This window comes from Notothenia rossii (genome assembly GCF_949606895.1).
Source record: "Notothenia rossii genome assembly, chromosome: 10".
Lineage (NCBI taxonomy): Eukaryota > Metazoa > Chordata > Actinopteri > Perciformes > Nototheniidae > Notothenia > Notothenia rossii.
This window is the reverse complement of record NC_136908.1, coordinates 14,353,126-14,370,358: the sequence shown is the minus strand read 5'-3', so window position 1 is coordinate 14,370,358 and position 17,233 is coordinate 14,353,126. Positions and strand designations below refer to the sequence as shown.

The window sequence follows — 17,233 nt, the reverse complement described above, 5'->3', positions numbered from 1 at the left end:
AAGAGCCTATACATGAAAACAATACAAGTCACTACAATAAACACACTTACATGTATATATGTGCACACAGCCACGTTCAATTTCAGTTTTAATAAAATACTTTTGAACAGTATTTCAATTACAATGTAATACTCTCTGAGGTTGTTTGATTTTTTTAAACAACAACACATTACTGTGCAACTGAGCCACCCTACTTAATTCGAATTAGTATTTACAGCCAAGACCACATACTTGCATATTAATGAAAAGCAGAAGGCACTTTAGGGTGATATAACAATTTCTCATTTGTTATATAGATTATCAACAAGTTCTTTTTTATATAAATATGTACAGTATAACCCCTCCTAAAAAAAAACACAGTGTAACCCCAGAATTATTATCCATTATTATCCATGAATCCATCCATCCTCCATGCTTTTGATGTTCTGTATAAACCAATGACCTGTTGAGCAGCCTGGGAACTGTACCGTATAACTACATCTTTGGTGCACTAGTGTTTACCCACCAACAAAGGAGTTGGCAGTCCTGTGTAGGGCGTAGGTCTCTGAAGTTAAATTACTTATGTAATGGTCCTGCTCCAGTCCTGCAAAGTGTAGCTAGTTGTTCCTCTTTGTTTCCTGATGGCTAATTCAAATGTTAAATGATAGAGAAACAGGGCACTTTTTGTTTTGTTTTTTACAGTCGTTCAGCGCAACTACAAATGCTTAACACCTTTATTTACATTAGACCAAGAATAGTACATTTATATCTTTTAACTCCACTTGTCAACCATGAATGCGTTGGGCCTCTCTCAATGGTTATCTGTCACGTTTAACCCTGAGAAGCAGGTCCACGCCTACACACCTAAAGTTCACTACAGGCTTTCCTTTCTATTTAAACTCTGCCTTAACATCAGAATAGTTATTATAAACAAACATTGATTTGGATAGCTTCTGCTTTCTCTATAATCTCAGATTTGCCCTTAAAATGTCCCCCTTCATCAATTCATCCCATGTTTATTCCCCTTCATTTTCTCATTGTTGTTTCTGTTCCAGGATTAATAATATAATCCTAACGTTGGTGATGCCCACAGTGGGCCATTGGCACACGGTGAATCCACAAGGACGTTTTCTCCATTTCAGTTTCAGACAAGTCCCAGCTGCACAGACACTTGTAGAAACACACAGCACTGGTACAGCTTAGTACACATGGCGTAATACTGCATACCGCCATGTCCTGACATTCCTTTTTATATCAACCCTCGGGTGCAATATGTTCTATATTTCTCTCGTACTCCCTCAGTCACGTTGACACAAGTTCAGTTGTAGGTGAATTGCCCTACCTTTTTCTGTTGGATGAAACATTAGCCCATGGCAGCCACAATGAGAGTAGAGTCCCTCTTCTTTCTCTCAGTCCCCATATAAGGTCAAAGTAGTACCATGTCTTGGCACAAAGGCACATTCCAAACCCAATGACTTAAGTTTGTTTTCAGCATATTTATAGTGTCTTTTCAAGTTTTATTACGTCGTATTAAAATCCAGGAAAGGCTGCAGTGTTGAGCCGAAGAGGTACTTTGATAGAGTCGTTGGCATATATGGGCAATGCGTCTTTTTGATCATCTTGCATAAATAGTTTCCATATAAAAGGTGATTCCTCCATCTTTCGTTATCCCAGGGTATTCCCCATCTGTTGACAGAACAACAGGATTAACATGTAATTCAACAGTGTATGACTTTCACCTTACTGTCTCTACTGTCAATATTATGAGTCCTCATATTTCTATAATTATGTAGAACATATATGAAACCACAATTTTTTATCTGCATTTACAAGAAACATTTCAATTCATATATTTGCTGAATAAACTTAAAATAGTCCTAATTCCCAAACATTATGGCTTAGAATGAGATTTCTTAAAACCATTGATTACACTAACTCGTGACTACATTACATTTATTACAACTATACTTTTGCTTTTGTTCACATTTCTTTCCCCTCCACGCTGCAAACATCAGCATGACAGTGATAGACTACCTCAAAGCGGCTGTAGACCTTCTTCTCCTTCCTCATACTCTCCATCCTCTTGAGTAATCCCTCTCGCTCCTCGGTGTTGCTGACCGGACGCAGAAATCTGCTATTTTTTACGGAATTGACCTCGTCACCTCCTTTTTCTTCTCTTTCCAGTCGGTTCTTCTGGCTGTTGGCTGAGATCTGCTCCAGGATGACTTTAGTGTCATCTCGTAGGTTGCTGCTGAATATAACAGAGCTGCTGGGGGACTGGTATCGAGATGTACCCGATGTGATGGTCGATGTCTTGTGATTGGTTGTAGTTAGGTCGGTAGTGGCTGATACTTTATCTTTAACCAATGAACTCTGCTTTTTGTTGAATTCTTCAGTGAGCTCTTTCACCGTGCTCATGCTCTTTTCATCTCCTGAAGATCTCTTTTCCTTGTCCTTGGGCCCCAGGAATCCCTTTAGTCTCTGAGTCTGCTTCTTCAAGAAGTCAAGTGTCTTACCATCACCCTTTCCATCACCAAGTGTGTTGATGGATGTAGTAGACCCCGTTACTTTTTGCATTCCTTCTTTTGAATCGGCACGTGGCAGAGTTGAAGAACTATGAGAGCGATTCTTTTTCATTTCACTCTTCTCTGCGTCCGTAGCGTCTGTGGTCAGAACGTCTTCACCACAGGAGATGCGACGAACACCGAGTCCTTTGAGCTTCAACTGATCTCTCCTGAAGATATTAGGTGAAGGAAAGGGCTTCTTGAATATATCCTTCTTTTGACCATCTGACGCATTATCATCTTTATGAGTTGTCTCCGAAGGCTTCAGGAGGTTCGCCAAAGGTTTCAAGATAGGTGGTTTCACAGAACTAAAGGAAGTTCTGCGAGTGAACTCTGCTATCTTTGCAGAAAGGTCTGTCTTCTTTAGTAGAGGTTCTGCTGAACTAACAGAGACAGTTGGGATCCTTGGAGTTATTGCAGGTTTTATGGGAGGTTTATCAGAAAGGTCTGGCTTTTTCTCAACAGGCTGTGGGGCTTTAAGTGACAACTCTGTTTCCATTTTTGACGCTTTTCTCTTAGCAGCCAGTTCTTTGAAATACTGCAGTCGACTGGCGGGGTCATTCATGTTCATAGATGATGACGAGGCTGATGATGAGGAGGAGACTTCAAATTTCTCTGCTGTTGTCGTCGTCTTTACCTCTTCGTTCTTTTTCCGAAGTTCCTCTTTTGCTTTGAGCTCATCTGTCAATCGAGCCTCGTTTTCTTTTTGTAGTCGCTCGTTCTCTTCTTTCTCTTTCTCCTTCTCCTTCTCTCTCTCCTCAGCCTTCTTTCTCCACTCAAAAGGCTCACGAGTCAATGACCTCCTCTTCTCTAGGATCTGGGCCACAATCGAGGAAGTGCGCCCTGAGTCCAACTCCTCGTCTTCCTCTGTGGCTGTTTTGAGGCCAAGGCTACCACTATGCATCTCTACCTTGGAAGAGGAAAAAATAAGCGAAGAACGCAGACGTGAGCTACGTTGAAGTAGTGGGTTGTTACGTGAATGGAATGATTCATGTTTGGAAAGGAAGCGATCAGGAGCTTCTTTCCCTCCCACATCCACACCGACCTCCCTAGCTGCACCTCTCTCTGTTTCCTTCTCAAGTACAGATGGCCTTAGGTCTCTGTTAGACGAATACAGATCCTTAGTTGTTGTCAGGGAAGATTCTCTGCTGTTGCTATCAGGTAAAATGGGCTTTCCATAGCGTGGTCTCGTGTATTCTGCTTTGGGTTTGTTGGGAACATTTGGTGGCTCCTTTAGTCCATAGCGGGAAGCGGGGTTGTCATCAGCAGAGGATTTCTGAGGTGGGGGATCTTCAAATGCATCGGGACCCAAAGGTTGTGTCAGACCTTCTTCGCCACCATCCTCATAGGTGTTAAGATAGGAGTGGATTCTCCAACTCCTCATGCCTTGCTTGGCATCTGCATCTTCACCAGCCTCTGGTTCAGATTCTTTGGCATACGTTTTCTTCTCTGGAGGGTGGGGCTGTGTGGGTGAGCTCTGGCAGGCATACGCATGACCTACTGTTGGCCTCCTGCTTGAATCTCCTGCATACCTCCCAGCTACCGGCGGGGCCTGGTGGCCCTCAGGTCCTCTCAAATCATCAGATGAAAAGCAGTCTCTGCCGTAGTTTCCAGCTTGTTGCTCCCGATCTGAGCGAAAGCTTGAATTTGAACACTGGTCAATGGAGAGTTGTGGAGAGGGACCCCGAAGTCTTTCGTAGTGACCATGACCAGAGCCCGAGCCAGGCCCTTCCTTGTAGTAATGGCTACTTTGGGTGTGCTCCCTGTAAAGAAAATATTGTTGTTTTTAAGTTTTTGATGAAAAATGTATTGTAATTTGTTAAGACACTTACTAACATACATTAGTGATACACAGGGTTGGGAGGGTTACTTTGTAAATGTAATCAGTTACTGATTACTGAATACATGGCTCTGAAAGTCATCCGAATACAGTTACAGTTACGTGTCTTAAAAAAGTTATCAGATTACTTTTAGATTACTTTTGAATTACTTTCTTTTTCCATCACAGATGGGCATGTTTTGGTGTACAGGAGACACAAAAAGCAAAGGGAAACCGAACGCGTTTTTACTGTTTTAATGGCTTATCAAGAGCACAACTGAAACATCACATCTGAAACGATGTAACAACATAATAAACTTTTTGGGGATGCAGCTTGGGATGTGAGGAGTGAGGGACACGGCTTAGAACGGGCGTGTCGTCTTCTGTCCTGCCAGTGTTGGCAGGACCTCCTTCACTTCATGAAATCTCTGCAGCACCCGGAGGCAGCGGGAGGGTTAACTCTGCCTCTGAGAAGACAAGCGCGCAGTGCCTTTCACGCACCGCCTTTCAAGCACCGCCTTCACTGTGTTTACCTTCAGAATCATCAGAAAGGCTAAAGAGCGGTGTGGCTGATGTGTTTACTTTTAACTTTTAACCACACACACCTCTATACACACACACACACACACACACACACACACACACACACACACACACACACACACACACACACACACACACACACACACACACACACACACACACACACACACACACACACACACACACACACACACACACACACACACACACACACACACACACACACACACACACACACACACACACACACACACACACACACACACACGATTTAAACGCAGACTTCTGTTCCTCCATGTTTCGTTATTGTTTCACTGAGCGGACCCGCAAATATTTTTCAAACGCTCCCTTTTTTGGTCCATCTGCGGCGGTAATAGGTTTTGTGCTCTGTGATGATTCGGCTGTACCTTCGGTCATGAATATTAAATGTTGTGAGGAAATCTTTCCACCAATAATTCCAATAAGTAATCCAAAATGTATTCACTTCAGGGTTACGAAAGTAACTGTAATCAGATTACTTGTTTTTCAAATGTAACGAGAGCTGAATACAGTTACTTGATTTTTGTATTCTGATTACGTAACGCCGTTACATGTATTCCGTTACAACCCAACCCTGGTGATACATAATTATGAAATAAATAATTCACAGTTTCCAAACATTTGTAGGGATTAAATGGTTAACTACCTGTGGATGTCTGTCTCATCCAGATTATTCATGACTCTGGACTTCATGTATTGCCTTGAAGATGAGTAGCTTTCCTGGGTTCCTTCAGCATAGCTGTGCCTCTGGAAGGCACTGCTACTCGCATCCATCTGCCTGGAAACTATGGACCTTCCCTGCTCCAGGAACGAATGCTGCAGACGAAACTGTTGCTGGGAATACTTTCCAATTGTAACTCCTGTCCCAGGTTCAACAGTGTGACGAAATGGATCGTTCCTTCGGAAAGGAATTGCGGCAGAGTCGCCATAGGGGAAGGCAGGGGAAATCTCAGGCTGCCTGCGGTAACCTACGGGGGTGCGCAAAGACTGGGTCCTCTTCAAACCATACTGAGTGCCTAAGTAACTGCTTGTGCTGCTGCTGTCAGAAAGAGCAAGTGCTCCATTGGATGGGTCAATGACCAGCGGCTCTGACTGAGCGAAGAGAATTCTAAACTCTTCATCGAAGGTGGACACCAGTTCCCCGAGGAAGAGGTGGGCGATGCAGCGGTGGATCTTCTCATAGGACCACATGAAACTGTAAGAAATAAGACAATAGAGTCAATTAAAGTACTTTACAGAATAAATGTACAACAAACATAATAAACATAATGAAATGACTCACCTGTAGTTGCCACTCAGCACAGCTTTGCAGTCAGCCAAAAGGAAACGATCTTTCACCTGCCCCTTGAATGATTTCCCCGTGCGGGAATAATAGGTTACACCTGCCACCGTCCTGACGCGCAACATCTGTAAAAACAAATTCCAATCATGTTATTTACACATGCAAGCCGTGATGGAAGTTACATGTTGTAAATAACAAAATAAATGCTAAAGGATAGCCAACTCTTCAGACTCTTTTGAGAAAACAAAAAAAAGGCAAACTCACAGGGTGGTGATCCAAGTTGACTTTGCAGTTTAAGACCATAGTGATAAACTGATGAGAGTCCTGCTCATCCAGTAGAAGGTAAACTGGAACGTGCCGTGCTGTTGCATCCAAGAGGTCCGCAAAAAGGTCAACATCTGTGAACGTGTCCATCACGATCGCAATAACCTGAAGAAGAAGCAAAAACAAAAAAATACAAAATTAGGTTTGGTCCGTTTCAGAGGGACTTTATCAGCAAGATAAAGCATAGAACATTATGCTATGAGGAAAGAGGACTGCACATTATGTGATCACTTTTATGGTACTTTTAACATACTGTTTACACATTTCTCCTGACAGTGTGATAAATGAGTTGGAGGTCAAGACTAATCTTTGTTCTAACGTTATTTACCTTACATTTGATTTAGCTGACACTTTTATCCAAATCGTTATACAATAAGTGCAATCCACCATGAAGATACAAACTCAGAACAGCAAGAACTCATTACATTTGAGTACGTATACATGTAAAATACAATGTATTCATGTAGTAAAATAACGTCTCTCAAATAGACATAATGGCTATTTAACTACATTCAGTGTATCAGCAATACACCGTACGTTATTCCCAATTAAATGTACATAACAGACATGTCATAGAAAGATGAATGACTCCTGAGATAAAAATGGAAGACAGATAATGACACGGCCCAGTCAAACAGGTTTGACTGCTTTTGGTATGTACACATAGTGTTAACTTTATTTTAATCTTACATAAGGCCAACCTGTTATAAATTCATCTAAAAGGGAGTGGTGGCAAATATGACAGTTGTAGATAAAACTAACAGTGAGATAACACAACCCTCACATACACCCTTTCCTGGCAGCTCTATCTCAAATTTTTTCAAGGGAGATACACTTTGATTCGAGAGAAAAACTTTGCAGACCGTTTACATGCATAAAAAAGAAAAATTCATAACACGCAAGGGGACGGGTAATAACCGGAAAAGCATGACATGGGACCTTTAAATTACAACATAGTTTATTCATAGGGTGTGTCAGATACAAAAGCATATTTTGCATGTTTGTTGTTGCACACTGAATAATTTACTAACATAGAAATCTTTGATCGCATCCTAAATTCCAGCTGAAAGCAAACCGGATTTACAAGTTTAACTTACTTGGCGTGCATTCTTGATGAGTCTTCTGGCCTGCTCCTTGATGCTCGGCATGTCTGGGTCGGAGGGGTTCACTAGAGTGGTGACCTCTGTGGGCCCCATGAAGCTTTGCTGGGGCAGCGGCCAGCCCAGATCCAGCCCCGGGGCGGCCAGGTCGGACTGCATCGGCCAGTACGTGTCGGAGGAGCCATCTTCTTCCAGACCTCCTTCAGGGTACGTCAGCTCGGGCATGCCGGAGGTCTGGTTCGGCGTGTGGATCGTGGATTTGATCAGATCAATCTCCTGCTGTGCCAAGAAACCAACCACATCGGCAGACTGGAGGAACTCATGGTAACCCTGCAGTGACAAAGCCAAATTCATTATGTCGTTAAATACAATGTATTCTTCTTAGAGAGTTTTATATAAATATTATTTACAATCACACGTTAAAAAACCTAGAAAGCTGCAGGGTTACCTGTACGTCATTCTCTATCAAAGCATCAATAGCCAGGCGATACTCCTCACGGTAATGTGGGGGCAGGAAATTTGGGTCGAGGGGGTTTTCCCCAATCGATGAAGATTGGGATCGGTGTGCCATGATTGGAGAGAGAGGGGCGGGTCAAAGGTCAGGGCTAGGGTCACAAGGGATAAAGGGAGAGGGAATTTGAACCTGTGCAGAAAGAACAAAAAGGTCAGTGTGAGACAGAATTGCGTTGTTAAATTAAAAAACATTTTGTAAAAATGTTTATACAGGCGCTTGTACAGTTCATTTAAGGGTTTGAGAGAAAAAAAAAATTCTAAGGTTTCTAAGAATCTTAAAGCATTTTTTTGATGAACTATTTTTCAGTCACAGTTGCAACTGGATAACACATCAAGCATCCATTTGTGTTATACTACTTCTAATTGATATAAATATTCTTCAGGGTGGTGAGGAAGAACAATTTGTGTCAGGGTTCACAACACAGATTACCAGTAGCCTCCGACACAGAGAGTCTATTGTTGTGGAGGCAAAGGCCTGTGCAGTAGGTTTACCAAGTTCACCTTTCATGTTTACACAACTTCTCCCCACACAATACCACATGCTTATAATCCTACAGATTTTAACATTTGTGACAGATCTGCACAATTATTTATTTTTTATCCAAGGGCCACGTCTCCATTTTTAAGACGGGTAAATGAGTGCAGTCTATGGATCATTTTGTTAAAACAATACAAATACTGAATAGGTGTGGCTCTCTACCTACAATTGAAATAATTGTTTGAAGTGGTTTGTCATATAATAATTGACTGGATGACCTTAGGCCATATTAATAATAAAAAAACCTGAGATATTGTTTGCAACCTATTTAATACCAATGCATCATCAATCATCAATGCATGCTGTTCACAATATACCCCCATTTATAAAGTTGTTATTAATGGCATCATGCACTGTTTATTTAACGTTTAATTCAACGTAACATACTAATAGCACAGATTACTAACTTACTTTTCAATCTGGTTTATATAAAAAACTGTGCAGTAATATAAAAACAAAAGGATATGTAAAATAAAAAGGGAGGGAGAGAAAGAACAAAGTGAAGTTAGAGAAAAGGGAGGTGTAGGGAAGAGGTGGGAAAGGCATTTCGAGGTGTACAGACAGGTTCTCTCATATCTTAGCAAATCTTCCTGCTGGTGCGTCATGCTTCAAGTTGTTACTCGGAACTCATCCTGAAAAATCAGGTTCAGTCGTGACACATTCATTCATTTAGAGAACGATGACTACTTGATCTCACTTAATCTACGTGTATGAAAGGAACATTGTTACATTTCTTAATTTTTACTTGAGAAAGAGACGGTGGAAACGTTTGGGATTCACTTTGAGGATCAACTAACCTTGAGATCAAAGTTCAACCTTATTTAAATTATTTTATCTGCAGATAAATGGATTACAATTTCTCACTCCAAGGACAAATATACAATATCCAAAAACCATTTACAAAAGCTAGAGACAACTAAACCAGGCAAACTGGAAGCTTACAACAACAATACAACAAGGAAGGACATTATAATAATCATACAAATAATAATAAATAGGGCTCGGCTATAGATTCATTTAATTTAATAACAAAAGCAGGTTTGACCGGCTTGGTTTAGTGAGGGTTTTTCCATTATTACTTAAATTCTGTTAATTATTTTGTCGTTTACTGTATGTGCTTGAAAAGATAAAGTAAAGGTTCACTAAACAGTTTGAATGCCGGATGCTAACCTAAAACACAACCACGTGTTATGCACCATCAGCTGAGCCATCCAGGACAACCCTCATTGATCTTTAAAATGTTCCTGAGAGCTGCGGACTGTAGAGCCATCTGATGCAGGAGATGTAAGCCAGAGAGCGCAGAAAAATGTACCAACATATTGGAATGATTTGACTGTTTATATCTCTCCTTTAGCCACTTCCGGGCTCCATAGACTTTTATGTTTAGAACCACTTAAACAGTTCCAGTATTGGAAGAAATCTGGTTCAATACTTTGTCAATCTCAAACAATACAAGTGTTCCTTCTGCACATCGCAACATGTGTTCAAAACAGGAAGTGTTTTACACTGTGCGGATAAATCACAACAGAAACGTCTTTCTGTGCAACTATGTTTGACTGACAGCCTGGGTTCATGATCAGGGTTTGTGTGACCTGGGGTCTGATTGGGAGGGTGAGTAGATGCTTTGGAAGGGTTTACCTGTTAGAAGAGTGTGTGACGTGTTTTCTATGAACTTCCACTCAATTTAAAGAGATTGGTGGGGATGGAAAACGTCCCTATGGCATAACCCGTAATCATAGGGAGAAGCCGGTTTATTAAGAGCCTCATGAGTCACTGGGTCGCCCGGCCTGGCCTGGGGATAACTTGCAACATACCTCTCTCTGATGATTCATCTGCTGGTAAAATGGCTGACATCCCGTTTCCTTTCTGGGTTTTAACCACAAAAATTGCTCTGTCCTGTTCACATTAAAACTTCCATAGTGGACAGGGAGGCACGTTAGACGCACAAACTCCTTGAATGGGATAGCTTTACTAATGCCAAGTTTCTAAAATGGAAGAGCCTAAACTACTTTCATGTGTCTTGTTTTGCTCAATGTTTTAAATCATGAAGCAGCCTGAGGCTTGATCTGTGTTTAAGTGAATCTGATGAGGCAGCATTAAGCATGCATACCTGAGGACTTGTGATAACAGCCATAAAGAGAGAGATGTGCACCTGCCTGTGCTCGTCATAACGTTTTAAAAACTCAGAAAATCCATTGATGTGGCAACATAGCAACAGCCAAAAAACAACACTGCAAGTAATATGCAAATTGTGAAATCATCGTTTAACGTGTCGCTGCATTCCAGTTTCCAAAACCTAAAGGGTGAAATTACTATTATCATTATATGGCTTTATTTTTGTGTTTGCTTTCTGATCAACAGTCCAAGACCTAAAGATATTGAGTTTATCCTCATGGCAACATTCAGCAAGTTCCACCAGTCGATGCATCGACTAATCTTGCAGCTCCATAGGTAATATTCAGCACTTTACTTGGAAAATGAGTTGAAAGAGTTCTAAATTGTTAAAGGTTAAAACACTCTACCATAGAGAAATAGCAGGGCAAATGGACCCTGAGGTGAATATGATCTGCCTGCAGAGAACAGTAGCACTAAACAGAGCCCGGGGGTTTCTTATTCACCCTCTGGACCACGGGTCAATGCAGACGAACCAACGGGGGAAAAAATACAATGAAAAAGAGACATGGCCGCCGTCCTCCACCTCACCTGGCTGTCCAATATTCAAACAAATACCACTGCTTTGTTTGTTGTTATAGTAACTGCAGTATGCATCAAACAGTAGAGACATGATGAGAGAGATCTTTCTCTCCCTCTGTTCCTCTCTCAGTTTCAAGGCTTTCTGTTAGCCACACAAGGACGAGCTTGCTCTAAATGCACCAATAACAAAGGTGGTTTGAAATACTAAACCACCACAGGGGCGGCCAGAAACCGACTGCAGCTCCTCATGGCGGATAAACCCAATATTCAGATGCCCAACGTTTACTCACTTAGCGAGAGAACTGCTCATTCACAGCCTTCCTGCCCCGGGAAGAGGGAGAGACATTAAGAGCTGAGGGAGAGAAAAGGTTATCTGTCTCAACATGTGAACCAGATAAACGAGTCTGAAAGGACAAACTCGAAATTATATTTTGTGTTTCATTTCTTGTCTCGGACACATCTGAACACTCCTCACTAAACAAACACTATGATTGATCCGGCATACCTCTCCGGTCCAGTCATTCTGTGCGATAATTCTGTGTGAATGGAGTGAGAAACGAATACCTGAAAACAGGTTAGGAGAGAAGAGCCAGTAACGTCCTGTGTCAGGAACTTTGAATGCCTCTTTGGGCAGATTAACATAGATAAGAGCAAACACAGAGTACATCTTGTCTCTCTGTGTATCATCACACCTCAGTGCTAATGTTGAATGCCACAAAAAGACAGCTCAAGGTCAGAAGAATGTATAGGAAAAATGGCGGCACCTATCCCTAATTTTTAAACTGTGTTACATAGCAGCACTGCTAGAAAAACAGGTCCTCGTCAAATGTTCCAACTGCCTTAATGTCTGCGGTCCTCTTGAGTGGAAAACCCAACAATAAATGCATGAAAAATTTCCTACTCTGCTCCTTCTCTACTCACAGAAGCACGTTATTGTGCATACATGAGTGATAACCACAGACAATGAACCCTCGTAATACATCAAATGCAAACAAAGCTGGCCTTCTGCTCTGGCCATATGGCTAGTGTAAGAAGATTAAAACTATAAAAAGAAGCACACAATCATGTGGAGATGCCAGCACTACAAACTTTTCCCCTCAAATTATAAACACATGTTGGATTATTCCGATCCAGTGAGTCACATTGAATGAATGGAGGAACAGCCTGTGGAAGTGAAGTTTGAATCAATGGCTTGTGTGCGTCAAAGCTGCCCACACAATTGATTTTGTGTCTGCAATAAAAGATACAATGAGAGCCTAGGACAGATCAAAGTATGCAGGTGACAACCTGTGGAAGGCGTATTGCTAAACAGAACAGTCTGTGTAGTCGCAAACGACCTTCTATTATCTCAGCAATTATCTTTGGATTAGACTCTAATTTAAAGATAATTGCTGAGATAATACAAGGTCGGGCTAACTTGACATCCCTCTAATTATTAGAGGGATGTCAAGTTAGCCCGATGACATGCAATGCAATCCTTAGCAATGTGCAACCAAAGCATTAGACATGTTTGTTTGTCTATTCAAACATAATTTATCACCTTGCGTTCCCTACAAAATATCCACACAGTCTGACTAAATGTAGCTTTTTTTCTCTTTCAATAATGTCTTCAAAGGACTGGAGAGAGAGCAGTATTTAGTGCCAGCCAACGCGGAGCCTTGTTGTGTGCTTGGACTATAATAACAATACTGTTCAGGTTTTGCAATGGCAGCAGCTACCTCAATGACTTAATCCTTCAGACTGCTGCTGGTGAGGAAAGTAACCCGCATTTCACTTTTTGATTCCACCCACATAGATTGAGCAATGAATGGAAAATAATATGGGGGGGTGTGGGGGGAACTATGATACCAGTTAGGATATACAAGGACAGGACCTGGACACCTTTCAATAGAATAGAAAAATAGGAAATAATTAGGATAGAGTGAAAAGGATGATAAAACTGAAAAGAACACATGCAGTAGGTCTAAAGCAAGATACAATTAGAATATAATAAAACTTAATCAAGTAGTAAGACATTTTTATAAAATAACACAGGACAGAATAGAGTTAAAAGTATATATATATTACTTTAAAATATAATTTAACGGGACACAATAATATAACAGAATAGAATAGAGCATCTGTACAAGTGGTTCTTTGTCCCATTTTGCAACTTCAAACTCCGCTTTATTTTCCACTCCCTACCTCCTATAACTTGGCTGCAGACGTTGTCTCCTTTCCTCTCTTTGTACCAACGGGTATCGCTCTCCCCGGTGAAATATATCAAATTCCTCAGATCCGGCTACAACTACAGCCAAACCCCCCGGTGTGCACCCTCCGCTGCCGATCAGCAACACCGACTCTCCACAGACTCCAGGCCGGGATAAGTGCTTCTCTCGGCGGGCTGAGGTCCTCCAGAGCCGCCGCCACTCGGCATAGACAGCGCGGTGAATGAGGAACTAGCGGCCGCTCCTGCAGGCTCTCCCCCCGCCGGGAGACTCCTCCCAGGCAGCCGAAGACCATTGGAAGTTCACTCCCAGTGGAGTATATAAGTGTTGACCTTTATGTCATTGCTGATGATAATTGTTTCGAGGCCAGTTTGTGCCAGCCTTGTTCCTTGTACTATTTACAGTGTTTGCCCGGTCTTGGCATTGTTTTGCTCTTGTCTAGTTATCTTTGCAGTGGAAGAAGAAGAAGAAGAAGAAGAAGAGGAAGAAGAAGAAGAAGAAGAAGAAGTTCATATCTAAAACTGTTTTTATCCCACTGTAGAACAACTCTGTAAGGGGTAAAAAGGTCCTACATTTAGTAATCTATGTAAAAGTTCTATCAATGTACAATACAATGTAAAATATGTCTACCAAAAGTAAACATGTGGCCTATTCAAGATAGATTTATATTTATATATTATTTTAATTATGCAGCTATTATTGTGTTAACCACTTAAATGTTGCTTCTGATTAAGGTAGGGATCATTTGAGTGGATTTATATATAATGTATTTTATATCTTACTTTACACACTGTGGTTCTTCTTTAAAAGGATCCATACTGTCTTATTTGCAATATATTTATTAATTATAGTTTGTATTGTTAACCTTAATGCACTGGTAGCTATTAGTTACCAGATAAAAGTACTATTTCCCTAGTTGATATTTCTGTATTGTGCTGTTAGATGAGTGTTGGCTAACACGCTGACATGTCTGGGTTTGCTGTTGGTTAATGTGTCTGAATATTGCCATGAGGAATGCTTTGTGTAAATGATCAGACAGGAAAATAACATATTTATTCATTCGGCATTACTGTTTGGCGACTTTATGCGCTTCTCTCTTTGTGGTACCACATTTGAGCATTTACTAATATCCTGTATTAATTAGCCTCTTTTTAGTTATTTAAGCTAACTTGTTTTTTGTTGTTTTGCAGGCCACGTTCTCTACAGAAACGGTATGAATTACTCATGCTGTTTTTTTCCGTGGCAAAACACTGAATCAGCAGTCTAACAGTTCTCTCTCTCTGCTGCAGGCTACAGCACTCAGTTTCTCCTTCTTTAACATGGGCTATATTTTAGTAGGTTGTTTTTCTGAAGGCCATAAAGTGACAGTGCAGGTAATCATTAGATTCCAGATACGCTACTCGTGCATGTACAAATTGAAACATAATTTGAAGTTGTTGGATTTGACTGATTCTTCTCACACTTTTTTCCAACATGTGAATGATTATCTATTATGTCTCTTTCATTTTCTGCGTGTCTGAGTTAAATCCAACATTTTTTGAACTTCAGTCTCCACCTTTAACTGATTTGCTCTCTTTGTTTTGGTGTTTCTTTATTTACCTTGCACTACTTCTCATTTAGATTCTCAATCCTCCTCTCTGTGTCACTCACTTGCAGTCAACTACAACAGCAAACATGAAATGAACTCAAGGCATAATACAGGTAGGTTGTATCTTCCTGGTCGAATGTACTTATTGTAAGTCGCTTTGGATAAAAGCTTCCAGATAAATGCAATGTAATGTAATGTAGGTTAAACAGCGCTGTGTGTGTGCACTTTATGGGCCGTCCTTTGTCCTGAAACATGTCTATCAGACAGAACACACCTTGTTTTATGGCCCTCTGATAGCAACACACACTTATGAATTCGACTGTATGTTCAGTGCTGCTCCTAAGGGTGTGCCTCCTGTTTGAATGCGCCCTTGCCCTTTTGAGCTGTTACACACTCAAATAGCAGGAGTTTGCACTTTGCCTTTCATCTATTTTCCAATTCATGCAAATGTGCAACTCTCAGCATGACAGAGATATGGAAGGAGAGTAAAGTGTTTGCATGCAGCCATGTGAGTATTACAAGTAGACCATGACTGTGCATTATTAAGAATACTATGTGTGTTTCAGGGAAATCGTGTCCAATGAAAGAAGTTCCAATAGAGAGAAAGTGCCTGCCTCCATGAAAAAGTTCTGCTAACAAACACTAGCAGGTATACAGACGCTGAAATGCAGGGTGCGGCAGCTGCAAGGAATGTGCTCAAGGCATCTTACACCACACCCAACTCCTCCCCTCGCCCTCTATCCCCCTCCCTCTCTGAGTCACCTGGCAGCCAGTGGACAGGTGTACAGGTCCAGGCAGAGTCTAGGCAGCAGCCAAATCCTGGCTTGCATCTCAGCATACATGGCAGAGGAGTCGGGATGATTTGAATTCAAACAAACTTTATTGACATGGCAGTTAGAGTTCAATGTTGACAATGGAATTAAGAGCAAAAACAAAAAAAGTGCATGACTAAGGTCTATGTTGGTAATGGAGGTTAGTCGAGTGAGAATAATAAAAGTTAAATGTGAATATAAGACAAGAGCAGAGCAGGACAAAGTACTCAGATAAAAGTATAAATACTATGTTCTGAAAATACTCCATTACAAGTAAAAGTCCTGAGATTATAATGTTAATTAAGTAGAAGTACATATGTATTATCAGCTTAATGTACTTATAGTATCAAAAGTACTAAGTATGCAGAACTTCTCTTTTCACAGCATTATATAGAATACTATATAATCCTGATTGTGACGTTTAAAAATGCATGTAAAAATGTAGGGGTACTTGAGTAAATGTACTTAGTTACATTCCCACAACTGAATACCATATATGCTCCACATTTAAAAAGAAAAATGATGCAGTACTAATTTGTTCAGCCATCACAAGCCTTCAAATTAGCTTAAGTGTCTCCTCCTAACCAACTGTGAACTTAATGTTTAATAATGGATATTAAAAAGTACATTTTATTATATAGAGCCCAAAAACATACATTTGCTTCAGGGTTTACATTTTGCTGCCCTCTGTCTTTTTTCAACACTCACTTTGGATAAGTTAAAAGCTCTCCTTTGTCAATGGGGGAAAAGCAAGAAACCCCAGGAAGAGACGATGAGGAGGGATCCCTCTCCCAGGAAGGACAGACATGTTATGGATGTCCTGTGAGACACATGATTATCATCTTCCTTTTTCAGCGGAAAACTTTTTGTCGTCCAAGTGAAATAAGAGATGGGAGACAGAAGCACAATAACTAGGAAACGGAGAGCGGCTCAGCGGAGCAGGAGTCACTCAACACCAACAATGTGCAGGACTCAATTATTTCAGGTCTTTTACAGAAGAGGTGATGTTTTTTTTTGGCAGAATAGAAATATAAAGCTATTTATAGATTTTTCCTTCACTTGATGAACTTTCTACATCTCTATAGCTAAATTAGCTGCTGTCCCAGAGCTGAAATGTACTGCTATACTTTATAACGTTGATACAAAGAGGTTACTTTGTGAGTCTGCTCTTCTCTTTCTTTTCTTTTTCTGGGGCCCTGTAAGCTTTCCCAGCATGCTTTTCTCACGCTGT

General features: G+C 40.9%; 1 protein-coding gene across 1 annotated transcript; it reads right to left on the bottom strand.

Annotated features, from left to right (window-relative positions):
* Positions 1–57: 57 nt before the first annotated feature.
* On the bottom strand, positions 58–13,956 carry fam83hb (family with sequence similarity 83 member Hb). The gene is made up of 8 exons (XM_079653514.1): positions 13,580–13,956; positions 8,099–8,293; positions 7,648–7,980; positions 6,491–6,655; positions 6,227–6,351; positions 5,591–6,139; positions 2,014–4,306; positions 58–1,665 (listed from the first exon to the last, which is right to left on the bottom strand). Exons 2-8 carry the CDS (start codon positions 8,219–8,221, stop codon positions 1,645–1,647), a joined length of 3,609 nt encoding a protein of 1,202 aa, XP_079509640.1. The 5' UTR covers positions 8,222–8,293; positions 13,580–13,956; the 3' UTR covers positions 58–1,644.
* Positions 13,957–17,233: the final 3,277 nt, after the last annotated feature.